Here is a 15893-nt window from a genome sequence, read left to right as displayed (position 1 = left end):
GACTACCATGGGCACCAGAATGAAAGGTGTATTGACGTTGGTCCAGATGAAACAGTCTCCAACTGTCAACCAAACCCAGCGCTTTCATAAAATCCGGAAGCCATCTTAGCGACCGCCTCGTATCTCTAGGCAGCTGTCTGTCCAAGACGCCGGATACTACAGAGTTAAAGTCCCCTCGCACGATTAACAATCCCCTAGGAAGGTTCAGAAGAACCTTCCTTAAGTCAGTGAAGGTAGTTGCCTGCAAACCTGGGGGGACGTAAATCGAAACTAGAGAGAGTGTAACCCTCCCATCGCCCAGAAACCGCTATGTATCTTCCCCTATCATTTTCTACAACAGCATCTATTACCATCGGAAAAGACTTCTTGAGAAGGATCCCAACTCCCCTGGACCCCGAAGTGAACTCTGCATGCGCAATCAGCCGATATCCCATTCTATGCATCACTTTACACGAATTCCCTACTAAATGCGTCTCTTGCAATAGGACCACATCTGGGGCGTGACGTTTGAGAAATTGTAAAACCACACTACGTTTGATTTTATCCCCCAACCCATTCACATTCCAAGACAATACCCTCAACCCCCTACCCCCATCATAAATCATGAAAAGGGCACAACCCCCCTCCAATTCCTGCAACACGGACATGCTCATATTCAAATCGAAGCCTTGAAATATAATGCCCTGAAAAACCAAACACATCAAAACAACAAAACAACAACCCCCAACCGTTTCTGCATCCCACCCCCCTCCCTGCACCCCTGCTCACGACCATTGCGCATCCCCAATTTGCAGTGTGCCTGTCGCCCCATAATCTAACTAAAAACTACCAAAAAGTAAATCTGAGGAGGAGAAAGACCCTCCAGTTCCTTGTATGACCCCTCAACTTTCTCGTGCCTACAAAACCAATATCTATATTAAATATGGTCGCGGAAATGTCAGTTCAATGGTTCGTTCCCCGACTAACCCTGATCCCTCAGCAGTCACAACTTTCCTCAACTTTCCTCATTCCTGTTCTTGCGAACCCTCTTCTTCCTCCCTACTGTGCCTCCGGTGTTCATCTCGAGAGGAAAGACTGTCCAGCCAGTCTGAGGCTCTGTCTGGGTTATCAAAAAAGTAGACCCTTTTGTTATGTTCATTCCTCAATTTGGCAGGGTACATCATGGCGTACTTGAGTCCCGTGCCACTGAACTTTCGTTTGACCCCCATAAACCTCTGTCTTTGCTTCTGGACCGCCTGCGTAAAATCCAGAAATAAGCTGATGGAAGAGTTTTCATATTATAGGGGCCTCCAGATCTGGAGGTCTGCAGGATGGCGTCTCTGTCCCTAAAATTTAATATTCTCGCTATCAGTGGCCGAGGTGGAGCCCCGATTCGTGGCCTTCCTCCGGGAACACTGTATGCTCTTTCCACAGTAAAGAAAGTCCCCAGGCCTTTGGGCTTAAGATGGTTAGTTATGAGGTCCTCCACAAAGAGATCAGCGGACTGCGCTTTTGCTTTCTCCGGCACACCGATGATGCACACATTATTTCTTCGGGCCCTCCCTTCGAATTCGTCCAGTTTTTGGCTCACAAGTTCACCAGAGGTCTTAAGAGACCGGACTTCCAATTGTAACTGCGCCACATCATCAGTGAGGCTAGCCGTTTTGACATCCAAGGATTTCACTTTCTCGCTCGTTTTCATGAGGTCCGCTCGAATCAAGTTGACTTCAATAGAGACCGTGTCCAGTTTGTGATCCAGGGACTCCATCTTCTGACCTAGGGAGGCTTTTACCCCCTCAATGGCGGCCATCGTGTTTTGTAGTGTGGGCTCCGTTGTCATGGCCGAGGCCTCAACTGCTCCGTCTTGCGATTTCCCCGCTCCGACAGGCGAACCTTTAGGTTGAGTATACCGGTCCAGTTTATTAGTTTGGGTGAATCTGCACCTCTAGTAGCCTTCAATTGTGATTTTTCCACCTCCGGTTTGGTCGCCATTTTAGGATCTTTCGGGGTACAAGATATTCGAACACCGCAGCCGAATGAATTCGATGTTCTCCACTCTTGTCTTTCAAGGGTGCTCTGCCCATTATCGCTAGCCTCGATGTGTTAAACCCCGCAGCAAAGCATAAGTCTGCATCGCGCGAGGTTCAGAACACTCACGAGCGTGATACCAATCAAAGGGATATGACTCCGCGATCGGGCACACAAGTAATCACCAATTCTCTTGTAGTTCACCGATTGTGTAACAGTCGATTCATCTCCGCCTGATATGCTTCGAAACGGAGACACTGGGGGGCACGGCACGCCCATCGAATCGGGAAAGAAACAAAGGCCGATTGTGAAGTCGGACCTGCGACTTCCGGTCCGTGATTGTTGATTCACTACGGCCTGGGTCCAGTGCCAACTCAAGTCCCGGGGCATCCGGTCCAAGCAGGCCACAAACTGCTCGGCTCTCTAGCTCTGGTTTCCGACGGTCGATCGGGATGCGACTTTCAGTATCCGCTTCTACTTCGGTTCCGCTACAGTAATCCACCTTCAGGCATCAGGATAAGTGACAGGATGTACCCGGGGGGCAACGGGGGTCTCGGGAGCCCTAAGCTCACGCGGCCATCTTGGACGCGTGGAAAGCTCCTCCCCCAGAGTACACAGTGTTGTTCCTTGGCTATGAGCTCAACAATGAAGGTCGAGGATTGGCCCCTCACTTCTTGGAGAAACGTGCACAACTGCGCACTCCTACAACTCTGAAAAAATTGCAATCTTTACTGGGATTTTTTAATTTCGGGCGTACTTACATTCCCGAATATGCCCAGCGTATCAAGCCATTATATGCTTTGATACAACCAACTTTTACCAAATCGTGCTGGCTGCCTGAACATTCAGCCATTTTGCAATCTTTGCAGGCTGATCTTCTAGAATCTAAATTCTTACTGACTCGTGATAACCACACCAACTTGGTGATAAGAATCTTCCCTGGTGCGGTGGGTTTCACGTACCTTACTTTTAACAAAGGTGACACAGTACCTATCGCTTACAAGTCACACTTGTACACTTAAGCTGAAATGCAGTTTTCCACTGTGGAAAAAGGTTTGACAGCAGTGCAAATGGCGATTCTAAAGGAACGCGCACTGTCACAGGGGAAAACGCATGTTGGTTGTTACCCCATATCCCGCCTTGGAGGCACTGACGAAAGCCAGTGTACCTAATTTCAAAGCTTTGCACCCACGGTGGATACCATGGGCAACATCATTGACGCCTCCGGATGTCACGTTCATTTTTGACGCCTCCTTACGGTCGCAGGAGTTTTTGCAGTATGAATTTGTTCATCCTGCCCCTTTGACTATGCGCCCTTTGGAGGATTTCCATTGTATCATTTACATTGACGGTTCGGCGCAAGTTGCGCATGGGTCTAAGCACGCATACGTCTCAGCTTGTGCTATTGTGGTTGGTACCATGGGGAATGGAGAATTCAAGTCCGATGTCGTGCATACACAGACATTAGGGGACTGTACCGCCTAGTTAGTGGAGCTCCGTGCTCTGATGCTTGCATTGGAGTACGCCGACCCTGGTGTGACTACTCTTATAGTGAGTGACTCTTATTACTGTGTCCAGTCTTACAATTCTGTTCTGCATTCTGTCCATCAACTGTGTTTTTTGCAATTTTCACCCCGAGTGGGCTGGGTATGCTCAGACGTGAGTCCCAGGCTCTCCACATCACTGGAGTCAAGCTATCCAGGCTGAAGAAGGCTGATAGCCAGAAACCGGTCCTCTGATGCTTGATTCCGGTCTAGGAAAGACATGGCTTGGTAGTTCGGGCTGGACTGTTCCCATGAGGCACAGGGTCAAGGCTGATTTGCATATAGCCATTGTCTGACCTAGGGTGGTGTGGAGTGCAAAAAACGATGGATTTAGGCCCAGATCTTTGTACTGGGGTGAATGTAAGACATTGTTCTGCATTCTGTCCATCAACTGTGTTTTTTGCAATTTCCAGTCTTACAATGACAATCTGTTCTTTTGGACTCAAAATGATTGTTGTGACTCCAAAGGTAGCACAATAAAACACAAAATGATCTGGGTTCGAGTGGCTGAACTTAAAGAGCAACTGCCACTCTTATATGTAATTCATACTCTTGGTCATCAGCGTGTGGGAGTTCACACTGCTGGCAATAGCTTGTCCGATGAGGCAGCGAAGACAGCAGTTTCGACATATTTGGTTGCAGCAGTTACACGTTCCAAAAGTAAGATTGATGATGACATCTTGGCAGCAATTGCTGCTACTGAGAAGGAAAGTAAATATCCTACTGGATTTCCTTCAAAGTATTATTATCATTTAAGTCCTGATAAAGTTCCTTATGGGAAAATACCAGGCGTTGGTGACAGATTGATTCCCAACGAGACCGCAGGTCAGTGCTGATTACAGCTGCCCACGAGGGTGTTGCGTCTGCACATGCGGGCGTACGGCTTCTGTATCTCAGCTACAACTTTGCTTTTGGTGGCGGGGACTGTATAAACAGACGCGTGATTATGTCCTTCAGTGTGACATTTGTCAGCAGATCAAGCCTTCGTCTGCTGCGCGTCTGCCCCAAACACAGTTGTACATTTCCAATAAACCACTTGGTTGTGTTTATTTGGATCACTGCGGTCGTTTTTCCTCTGATACTGCGTATAAATACGTCTTAGTTGCAGTTGATTCTTGCACGCGCTTTGTATGGGTGTGGCCACACTGGAGTGCTGATTCACAAACTATCATAAGAGATTTGCTTATTTTAGTGGGAATTTTTACGTGTGGCACCTTCCATTCGGACCAGGGTCCAGCGGTCGCCTCTAAGGCGTACAAGGATGCCATGAGTTCATTGGGGGTCCAAGTCAAATTTTCGTCTCCATACCGACCTGAGGATAATAGTGTTGTGGAGCGGATGAACTTAAAGCAATCAATGACAGCTAGGGTTATAGGTACCCGCAGGAACTGGCTGGCCCATCTCAATAGTGTACAGGGTGCACTTAATAATCTCCCTAGAAGGTCTCTGGGTGGGCGGACCCCAAACGAGATGCTCTTTGGTATCAAAATGTTTGTCCCGGACCTTGAAGTTCTAGACCAGGCGGCGGCTGCTGCCCCCTTTGACGTAGATGAACATTGTAATGTATTACAGAATCTACAAGAGACGAGAGACCGTCTTGCAAAGGAACATTTGCCCTCCACATCTGATGCTGCTTTGCAGATTCTGGTAGTTGGCTGGCTACCCCGAGTTGGAGAACTGGTCTGAGAGAAGATCGAGAACTAGAACGAATTTGGTCCCTCATATCGAGGTCCAGTTCCTGTACTTGGCGTGCAGGGCACAAGAACAGTCCTTTTACCTCCACTTCCAGGTCGAGAGGCAAAAAGGTACATCTCCATTGACAATGTCAAATTACACAGAGAGGCTGATTCTTCTTAGTATGACACCTGCGGTCTCCTGCCCATCGATACAGAGAAATTCTGTTTTGGCTCTGGCTCCTAACAACAGGCCTGATGTTTCTTTCGAGATGCCTGCAGTTTCAAGTCCTTTATTGAATACCCCACCTGATGCTCATCTTGATGAAACTGAGTATACTTACCCCACAGACTTGTCAATGCCCGATTTACAAACCGGTTTAGCAACTGAGTCCAGATTTTCATTTGACACTAACTCTACCACCTCGAAGTCCCCTTAGAAACTTTCTGTTTTTGCAACATGGTCTAAAAAACATTTTTTGATTCCTCCTTAGACTTACATTTGGTTGGTGCTTTTTTCATTTTTTTGGTTTGTCAGTTGGATTTGTGGTGTATTTTTTCCGTCTTGTGAATGGACACTACGTTGAAGAGAGAACTGCTATTCAACATATTAATGGAACATTGGCACCCCATTCCTCATCACACAGATTGAAGAGGGACCTGAGTTTTGTAAACATTACTGCTTGGCCCTTCTTAGATGGGATTGCATGGGATGATATTAAATTTCAAATACATGGTCCCACAGAGGTTATAAATGTCCCAAACGTACTAAGGGTTTCTATGGGGGATGTGGTTAAACAAAATATATGCTCTGATGATTGGGATGCTCAAGCCGTAGAGGCTTTATTTTCATATTTGAAATATCATGCTGCTTTTGATGCTGAGGATTTATACTTCGATTCAGCTAATTATGGTGATTTGTTTTGTTATCAACCCCATTGGCAATCACTACCTGCATAATGCTAACACAAGGAGGAATATGATTAATTGTACGCAATGGGAACATTGCCCCGCTCCTATGGAAGGCAGCTCAACTTCTCTTTTAAAGAGATTCACTTATTTTACTGATTTCAATCAGTCAAATCCTAATGCATTTTATTTTAAGATGACCGAGAAGTCCTCTTCCAAAGTTAGACTTAGCCCCACAAAATTATTATTTTCCAAGTCCTTTCTTGACCAATAGGCTATTGGGGGCTATTAACTGTGGAAAGATACTATTGATCTTAAATCTGTTTGGGGTTCTAAAAGTTGGCAAGTGCAAGGCACAGAGGCTTTGCATCGTGCATGTCTCATCCCAAACCATATGTTGTTTTTGAATTCGACAATTTCACAAACCACCTGCTTTGAATTGGCTACTATTAAAAAATTAAATGCTCCTTCTTTTCCAGAGTTTGAATAGTACCCTGTTTGGGATAATAATACCAGTATTACTATCAGAGAATTACAGACCCTGTTTCTGAATTCTACTTTTAACATATCCAGTTTGGATCCTAAGGGTTGGCTGTTGTGGCACAGAAATGCAGATTCTTGCCAACATCGTTTTCTGGGTTTAGCCCCTGGCTACACACAGGTTAGGGTGGATCCCCGTTTTGAGAGTGACCATTCTGTAACTACCTATTCAGTAGGCAAGCTGTGTCAGAATTGGCTCAAACACTCCACTTTAGCGTCCGTTAAGCTTCCTTTGTCTAAATTGACTGACGATGTTGACCTGAATGACTTTGTCAAGGGCCCTGCTTCTGGCAGATCCAAAAGATGGATATACGCTACTTACAACAAAGTTTGGAAACTGTCACAGATTGAGGCGGCTTTCCGCTTAAGAGCTATAAATCAAACAAATTAAGAAAAGGGGCTAGCAGTTGTAGATAACATCATTAACACGCTTTCTTCCCGCATTTACACATGAGATAATATTGTTTCGTCTGTTGTTGATATTGTGTAGGAAGATGTCTCAGTTTTGTACCATGGCCAAAACCAATTGCGTTCCATTATGCAGTTTGCATGGACTTTACAACTGTTAAAGGCAGGGAAGGTGCCTTGGGAGTACATGAACACGCCCTCATTATTTGCCCCTTTTAATTTGACTGACAACAGCAATTTATGTCTATGAAAGATGCAACTTTTTCTATGTTACATATTGAAAAGTTGGAATCTTTGCCGTTTTCTGTGGCTGAGACAAATTCTGCTGTGTGGCTCGTACATGGCTAATAACATTACCTCTCCCTCTGTTCAAGTTCGAGGCTTGCATGAAGTGCTATGCTATAGGCAGGTATGAACCTCTGGGTACCGCTTATCTCCATGAAGCTTGGTCACTGCCATTTACCTATAGGTGCCTGAGGGAGGGAAAAGAGATTTATTTGAATGGTGAAGATTGCACAACAACTCCTGATCACTCGTTAGTGTGTAGAAATATCCAATTGCATGTCTCGTGTAATCAGAATGCTCCTAATTTGGCCTGTGTCTTAAAAGGTACACCAACACCTGCTATCACACCCACATTCACATTACTAGCAAACGGTAGTTATTTACTTTTAAATAATGAAGATAGTTGTGGGATGCTGGCAGGAATTCCTTACATCGTTACGGTCTCCCAACGTGTAGTTTGTTGTGAAAACGTAATGTTTCCTCCTCCACATGGGAAGCTGGATGTTTCCAACTGGCCGTCGATTCCGACCTTGAAGGCAGAGTTCAACAAGATGAGTCGAATAAGAGCTCTTTTTGCCAAGAAAGAAGTCGCCCTTACTTCTGCCTGTGAAAGTTGATGCCCGCTATGGCACTCTTTTTAACCCAGATAGGAACTTCCTGTTTGAGGGTAATACCTTCTCGTAGTTCTCATCTACGATGCTGGAATATTTTAAAGATGTGGCTTTAGGTATTAAATGTGGCTCCGCAATGGACCCAGCATCACCTAATGTCCTAGGGGAATGTCTCAATGCGATCCTACCCTACGTTCAGAAACTTCTGAAGCTATCTTCCGTTGTGGTGAGGTCCCGGGAAATCGTCATCCTATTAAAAAAAACATCAGCTGATCCGGGCCTACTGGACAACCTACGCCCGATCCCGCTCTTGCCGTATTTCTCCAAAATAGTAGCGAAAGTTGTGAATTCCCAATTGGTTGCCAACATCAACCGGAACAACTTATTTCACCCTTCGCAGTCAGGCTGCAGAGCCTCATATTCGGCCAAGTCAACAATGCTTCTTGCAACTGAGACACTGCGTAGGCGCGCGGATGAGGGTCAGGCTGCAACTTTAGTCTTACTTGACCTTAGTACATCCTTTGACATTGTTACTGTTGTATCTTATATCTTCCTGCTGCTCAGCTAGAATGCATGAGATGTGGAATGCTGGATGAATGGAATGTTAGTGTGTTGTGAATGTCAGTTGGGTGAGGGCTGAACAGCAGGACAGCTGCTCCTGATGGGCTTTTATCTTTATATCTTAACAACTTATCTAAATAAAGTAACTTAATGATCTATCTTGAAGTATCCATCTTCTTTCCAATTACACCATTTGGCGATGTTTTGATGTAGAACCTGTGCGTGCAAATTCAAGGAAAATTGAAACACAACAGAGACTTTACTCAAACAGAGTTCAGACTGTTGTGTGCGTGTATCAGTATGGAAAGGGACAGGATGTGTCTTCTTGGGATATATGTTGTTAGCACGCATACTATTACCACGCATACCATTAGCACGCAATTTTTACAACGCAAAATCCCTTACAACGCATACCTTTACAATGCATGACATTACATCGCAGATACTATTACAACGCATACCATTACAACGTAAGTATAGGTAAGTATATAATTTTTTTAAATAATGTAATTAATAATTTTTTTAAATAATTTACTTATTTAAATTAAATGTAATTATAACATTTGTAAATATATATGTAAAAAATACCCCTGTACCCCAAAACCCAAACCCAGCCCTAACCCTAAAAATACCCCTGTACTCCAAAACCCAATCCCAGCCCTGAACCCTAAAAATACCCCTGTACCCCATAACCCAAACCCAGCCCTGAACCCTAAAAATACCCCTGTACCCCAAAACTCAAACCCAGCTCTGAAACCTAAAAATACCCCTGTACCCCAAAACCCAAACCCAGCCCTGAACCCTAAAAATACCCCTGTACCCCATAACCCAAACCCAACCCTGAAACCTAAATATACCCCTGTACCCCAAAACTCAAACACAGCCCTGAAACCTAAAAATACCCCTGTACCCCAAAACCCAATCCCAGCCCTGAACCCTAAAAATACCCCTGTACCCCATAACCCAACCCCAGCCCTGAACCCTAAAAATACCCCTGTACCCCAAAACCCAAACCCAGCCCTGAATCCTAAAAATACCCCTGTACCCCATAACCCAAACCCAACCCTGAAACCTAAAAATACCCCTGTAAACCCAAACCCAACCCTGAAACCTAAAAAAACCCTGTACCCCAAAACCCAACCCCAGCCCTGAAACCTAAAAATACACCTGTACCCCAAAACCCAAACCCAGCCCTGAAACCTAAAAATACCCCTGTACCTCAAAACCCAAACCCAGCCCTGAAACCTAAAAATACCCCTGTAACCCAAACCCAACCCTGAAACCTAAAAATACCCCTGTACCCCAAAACCCAAACCCAACCCTGAAACCTAAAAATACCCCTGTACCCCAAAACCCAAACCCAGCCCTGAAACCTAAAAATACCCCTGTACCCCAAAACCCAAACCCAACCCTGAAACCTAAAAATACCCCTGTACCCCAAAACCCAAACCCAACCCTGAAACCTAAAAATACCCCTGTACCCCAAAACCCAAACCCAGCCCTAAAACCTAAAAATACCCCTGTACCCCAAAACCTAAACCCAACCCTGAAACCTAAAAATACCCCTGTACCCCAAAACCCAAACCCAGCCCTGAAACCTAAAAATACCCCTGTACCCCAAAACCCAAACCCAGCCCTGAAACCTAAAAATACCCCTGTACCCCAAAACCCAAACCCAACCCTGAAACCTAAAAATACCCCTGTACCCCAAAACCCAAACCCAACCCTGAAACCTAAAAATACCCCTGTACCCCAAAACCCAAACCCAACCCTGAAACCTAAAAATACCCCTGTACCCCAAAACCCAAACCCAATAACCCTAATAAATGTTTTTAAAAAAAGATAAACTTACCTATACTTACGTTATAATGGTATGCGTTGTAATAGTATCTGCGTTGTAGTGTAATGCGTTGTAAAGGTATTCGTTGTAAAGGGTCCTGCGTTGTAATAGTTTCGTTGTAACAGTATTTTGTGCTAAAAGATGCATGGTAACAGTTACATACCGTCTTCTTGCGTCAGTTTGATGATTGTGTCATTGGTTGTGATGTGAGGTATGTGGGTATCTATCTTTTATTGATTATATTGCACATTTTATTTTACTTGTGCTGTCTTTTTAAATTTATTGAATCTACTGACCAATTGTACTTGACATGTTGTCAATGTTTTATTTGCTTCTTTTAAATTTCCCAACGAAGGGAGCTATGTTGTATCTTATATCTTCCTGCTGCTCAGCTAGAATGCATGAGATGTGGAATGTTGAATGAATGGAATGTTAGTGTGTTGTGAATGTCAGTTGGGTGAGGGCTGAGCAGCAGGACAGCTGCTCCTGATGGGGTTTTATCTTTAAATCTTAACAACTTAACTAAATAAAGTAATTTAATGATCTATCTTGAAGTATCCATCTTCTTTCCGATTACATCAGTTACCCACAACCTACTCCTTCGAAGACTCGGGTTGTGTGGGATAGAAGGATTAGCTCTAAAATGGATACTTCCCTCCTCCACGAGCGCAACTTTCAAATTATGCAACATCCACATATTTCGGAAAGTATCCCACTCTCACAAGGGATCCCACAGGGCTCATTTCTGAGCACAACTTTTTTAAATTTCTATATTGGACGTGTTGGCAGGGATTGTTGAAAAACACAATGTCACCATTCTTTCCTATGCGGACGACACGCAACTGATTGTCACCTTATCCCAGTGATACTTGCGGCCCTCTTGACCTTTACATGCAGAACCCCTGGTGAACAGCAGAACTAGCTGCTGTTTAGTGTCTGAATACTAATATTCATAAAAAGTGTTAAATAACAGGCAAGCATGTATTAACTTGCAAATAAATGCCAACCCGTTTATTTAACTTTATTTAGACCTCCTTACATAGTCCCTGACCCACCCAGACCCCCAAACGCCACCCTGCTCGTTTCAGTGTGGCCCTCGGTCACCCCACAGACCTACTTTGTGGCCCCTGGGAAAATGTTTGCAAGTACCCATGACTTATGCCATAACTCAGAGGAAGCAGCTTACCAGTTTTGTTCCTGTTTGTGTGACCCGGCCACCTGGATGACTTGTAACTACCTTAAATTGAATGGCAGCAATACCGAGGTGCTAATCGTGGGGAGGAACCCATCCATCTGGTCCTCAGCATGGTGGCCCCAGACTCTGGGCCCCACTCCTAGTCCGAAAGAGGAAACTAAAAATCTTGGAGTCTGGTTGGACCCCAAACTCTCCTTTGAGACACATATTAAGAAGGCCACAGGGAAATGCTTCGGAATCCTTAAAATGGTGAGAAAAACCTTGGATATTCTCCCTTTATTGGCTAGAAAAACCTTGGTTCATGCCCTGGTAACATCCCAGCTGGATTACGGTAATATTTTGTACATTGGTACCGCAAAAAAATGAGTCTACAAGCTACAGTGGAGGATGGTTTTCCAGCACAGGGACACGCTGGTCAGTGTAACCAGGCGTTATACAAGTGTAATATTATTATTATTAAACCACTGGAGCCAAACTAAAGACACATCACACTGTCGATGGCTGTAATTAACATTGTAGAAAAGTTTCTGTTAAAATGGCTAGATAATCACCTTAAGGTCTGTGATTTGTTTGCTGCTGCCCTGATAGGCGTTTGCCTTGGAATTTCCCTGACTGGTCATTGTGCTAGATGACCTGAGTTTGGGTTTTGAGGAGGGCCACCCTATGGGCATTATACTCTTCAGTCCTCCCGCTGTCTTTGATACTGTGAATCATTTCAATCCAGTGTCTGGTGTTGGTTGGTCTAGTTTCCATTGTCTCAGGTAGGAAATCTATCTCGGGCTCGAACATTCTTCCTCTCCAAGACCATAGTCCTTTTTGAAGTCCTCCAATGCTCCTCTTTTTCTTTGATTCTCTTTAACTTCGATGTGCAATCTTTGGCTTGCATTATTATTTCTTTTGTTATGGAGGCTGCTACCTATGCTGACAACACCCATGTGATCTGTGACTCAGTCACTCTTCATCCAAAATTTGGAAAATTCACCAGGCCCGTTTGTCTAGTACCGAGACTTGGATGAACACTAACTTTCAGGAGCATCATGCAAGCAGAACAAAGGTGCGTATGAGCCATTGTAGTCTGTTAGTCCTCCTCTCTGGCCAATCCAATTAGAACCAACACCTACTTCTGCTGCTAAGGCGTACAACCTTGGCTTCTGCTTTGATAAGAAGCAACTGTTAAAAGAACCAGGTCTATGCTGTTGGTGCCTTGTGTTTTATTTACAGCTGAGATGAAGCTGTTCAGGAAAGTTCTGCCATTTTTGCATCCACGTGAGTAACTATTACAATGTTTGCTATCTGGACATCACTGGGGTTGATGTAAAAGCTGCAATCTATCCAGAACATAAATTGGTTTACAATATTAGAACGTTTGATCTGATTTTCAAAGTCTGCAAGAACCCGCATTAGCTTCCAGTTGCAAAATGCATCCAGCACTGTACAATATGCATTGCCCATAGAGCCCTCTCAGTTCGAGCCCCAATGTGTGCATATCAGATTTTCCAGCAATGTTCCTGATCGTGCTTTCTGCTCTGGGACTCTCCTCTCTTTACCTCAGTTAAAACACACGTTTTGGAGGTAACCTCACAGTAGTAGATTCTGCAGCATATTGCCATTCACTTCTTGACCAATAAATCCACTTTCTGTTAGGCTTTCAATGCCCATCTCTTTTCTTAATCAAGTCCTCTTATTGCTATCCATAGTTGGGGTATGTTTGGTCTCTTATTTTTGTCTGGTTTCGTAGTCCAAAGTCCAACATAGCGATATGCTTTTAGATTATGTATTAACTCAATCACTTCTGGAACAATTTTAAGGTACGCATCATTTGGCCCAATTTGCATAAACCTGCTATTCACATAGATTTATAAAGGTTTGTTAAGAGATTAGAGATGTGTCACAAACTTCTGTAAATTGCGTGGCCTTATGTGGTAACACTGATCCTGATTTGAGTTCGAGTTAGCTACACACACCTCCATCCACTTTTTTTTCATCAGTTCTTTTTCCTGATGTCGGATATCTCAATATGTTCTTAGCCAAACATAGGCCATTGATCAAGAGAACCAAAATGACTCTAGTACTGATAACCCTTTGTGCTAAACATACAGATTTTACTTAAAATAGTGTAACAATTCAGCGCGTTCAATTTAAGATTATCTCTACATTTTAATTCTTTAAGCACAAGTAAATTGATACTGTTTTTCTTCTTTTTCAGGATGGTACTTTGTTCCATGTACAAACTCAGAAATGTATTCAAGCCGAGATGAAAGGTCACAATGGTAATCCAGCACCATTACTGCGACCCTGCAGCGACTCAGATGACCAAAAATGGGTTTTCAGTGAGAGAAGCTGAGCCTAATGTTGCCTCTGAGAGACAAATTGTGTATTTTTAGATCACAGTCCAATCGTACCATACAGGATTTATTTTTATAGATAGAATTTGTTGAATACGGATTTGCTATTTTTCTGTGACCCAAAGACTGTTGACCTCGGCTGTCAAAATGTTATCACTGATTATTCGTTTTAAAATTACTGCCGTTATAAAGCACTACCTCCTTGCTCTAGGACTATCCACCATAGATGATGCAATTGTAGGGCGTTATTGCATAGAATGTGAAAGATGTTACATTGATGCTGTGGGGCAGTTTGCATTAGCATACATGCACTATGTGCCGTAAGTGGTATTTCAAAATTAAGAAATGAACAGTTGTGCCATATTTGAAACACCCGCACATGAATTGAATGACCTATTTTAAAAATGTTTAACAGAAAGGCTCTCGGTTTCAAGTTAAATATTCACATTGATTGCAATTAGTGCACTTGCGTATTTTTTTAATCCTATATATTTTTTTAAACATTGTGAAAAATCGTTCTGAATAAAATACTTTTGTGGGCACTTAAGGAAGGTTATATGAAAGGGACTGGAACTTACATTCACCGTGCTTAAAGGTGTGTTGTGTCGGTTTTTCGATTCTGTATAAGACACTCACCAATGTGCCTCTTGTACGAATAACCTACATGGATGTCCTGAACTACTCTATTTAGGCTTAAGAAGCACACACAACATACAGTTACTTAAAGAATTCCAAGTTTTACTTCGGCTTTACTTTTTTGATTTCCACTTTGACTTACAAAAGAGAAATTTCAGACTATTATGTATGTTTGATTTATTCTGGGCTGTTTTTTCAGTATAAGAAGTTGTCAATCCTTTGATTAGGTGAGACATGGTTTACACACATTTTAAATATTTCTTTATAATTCATGTTTAATCTGTTAAAATATGGGGAGGGATAGTATCTTTAGTGGACTTTCTGGTAGAGTACATAAGAACATAAATATTTTTTATGCACAGTTCATTGGTGCTTATTTATTTAATATTTGGGAACAATGGAGTTTTTACATGTACTCAGTTATGGAAGTATGAATGATTGTTTTAATATGCACTTTCAGAGTTTTCTATATTTTTGTGGGACGGAATATTGTTGTAGAATGTAATAAAATTATTTTGAAAATGAGCAATTTACTCCTCCCTATTTTTATTAAAAGTGGTATTTTTCTCCATTACAGATAGTCACTTACATGTGAGATAAGGTCAGCTCTAATCTAGTGCCACCAACTGCTTAACCAACAAGAGAAGCAGTGTTGCAAATCCTTTGATCAGTTTTTAGATATCAGGCAAGTAGCCCATAATTGCTAAAAGAGATGCAGAAAAGGATGTTTGGGTCAGTTTCAACTCCAGAATTACGAATAGCTTACCGAAAAAATGTGTTGAAAAATTGCCTGTTACCAGACACTACCTGTCTACATTTAGGGCATTCTGCACCAGGTTATTGGGCAGGTATGGTAAGTATAATGTGGAAACATATTACCCAACAGCCTGTCTGCTGTTTTAAAAAGAATGGTTTCTCTCTGCACAGCAGCATCCCTGATATTTATCAGTGGGTATTTTTCTGAAGTCCTCCATCCTAATAATCGACACTGCAACTAGAGAGGCTGCGGTGTATAACGGAGGATGTATTAGGATTGTATGTTGTGGTGTTGGAAAAAGTAAGCAGTCTGAAATACGTGAAAATATTCTCTATGAAATTGCCCCTTCCCTTTCTTTATATTGGTTCAGTGACATATATAGGCTAACCAAGTAAGCTATTGCTTGTTAGATAAGGATACCTTTAATCTTCTGCTCCAGTGTCAGTGGGGTAGAGGAGTTATCTAGTTGGACAGTAGCTGTAGAAAATACCAGCGACAGGATACCTCTCCTATCCTGATTATGCCTAGTTGGTGACGGTGTTCATGTTGAAAGTTTGAGTGCCTTTTGCAGCTTCCATGCCT

At 43.1% G+C, this 15893-nt stretch overlaps 1 protein-coding gene across 1 annotated transcript in view; it reads left to right on the top strand.

Moving 5' to 3' along the window:
* GALNT12 (polypeptide N-acetylgalactosaminyltransferase 12) overlaps window positions 1-15079 on the top strand; it is a 648514-nt gene extending 633435 nt beyond the window's left edge. Inside the window, exon 10 of the mRNA XM_086965330.1 lies at window positions 13780-15079. Within this exon, the coding sequence (XP_086821456.1) occupies window positions 13780-13917 (138 nt within the window). The 3' untranslated portion in view covers window positions 13918-15079. The remainder of the gene's footprint in view (window positions 1-13779) is intronic.
* Window positions 15080-15893: the final 814 nt, after the last annotated feature.

The sequence above is a fragment of the Lissotriton vulgaris genome, chromosome 4_1, assembly GCF_964263255.1.
Source record: "Lissotriton vulgaris chromosome 4_1, aLisVul1.2, whole genome shotgun sequence".
NCBI classification, from domain to species: domain Eukaryota; kingdom Metazoa; phylum Chordata; class Amphibia; order Caudata; family Salamandridae; genus Lissotriton; species Lissotriton vulgaris.
This window is presented reverse-complemented; position numbering and strand designations above follow the sequence as displayed.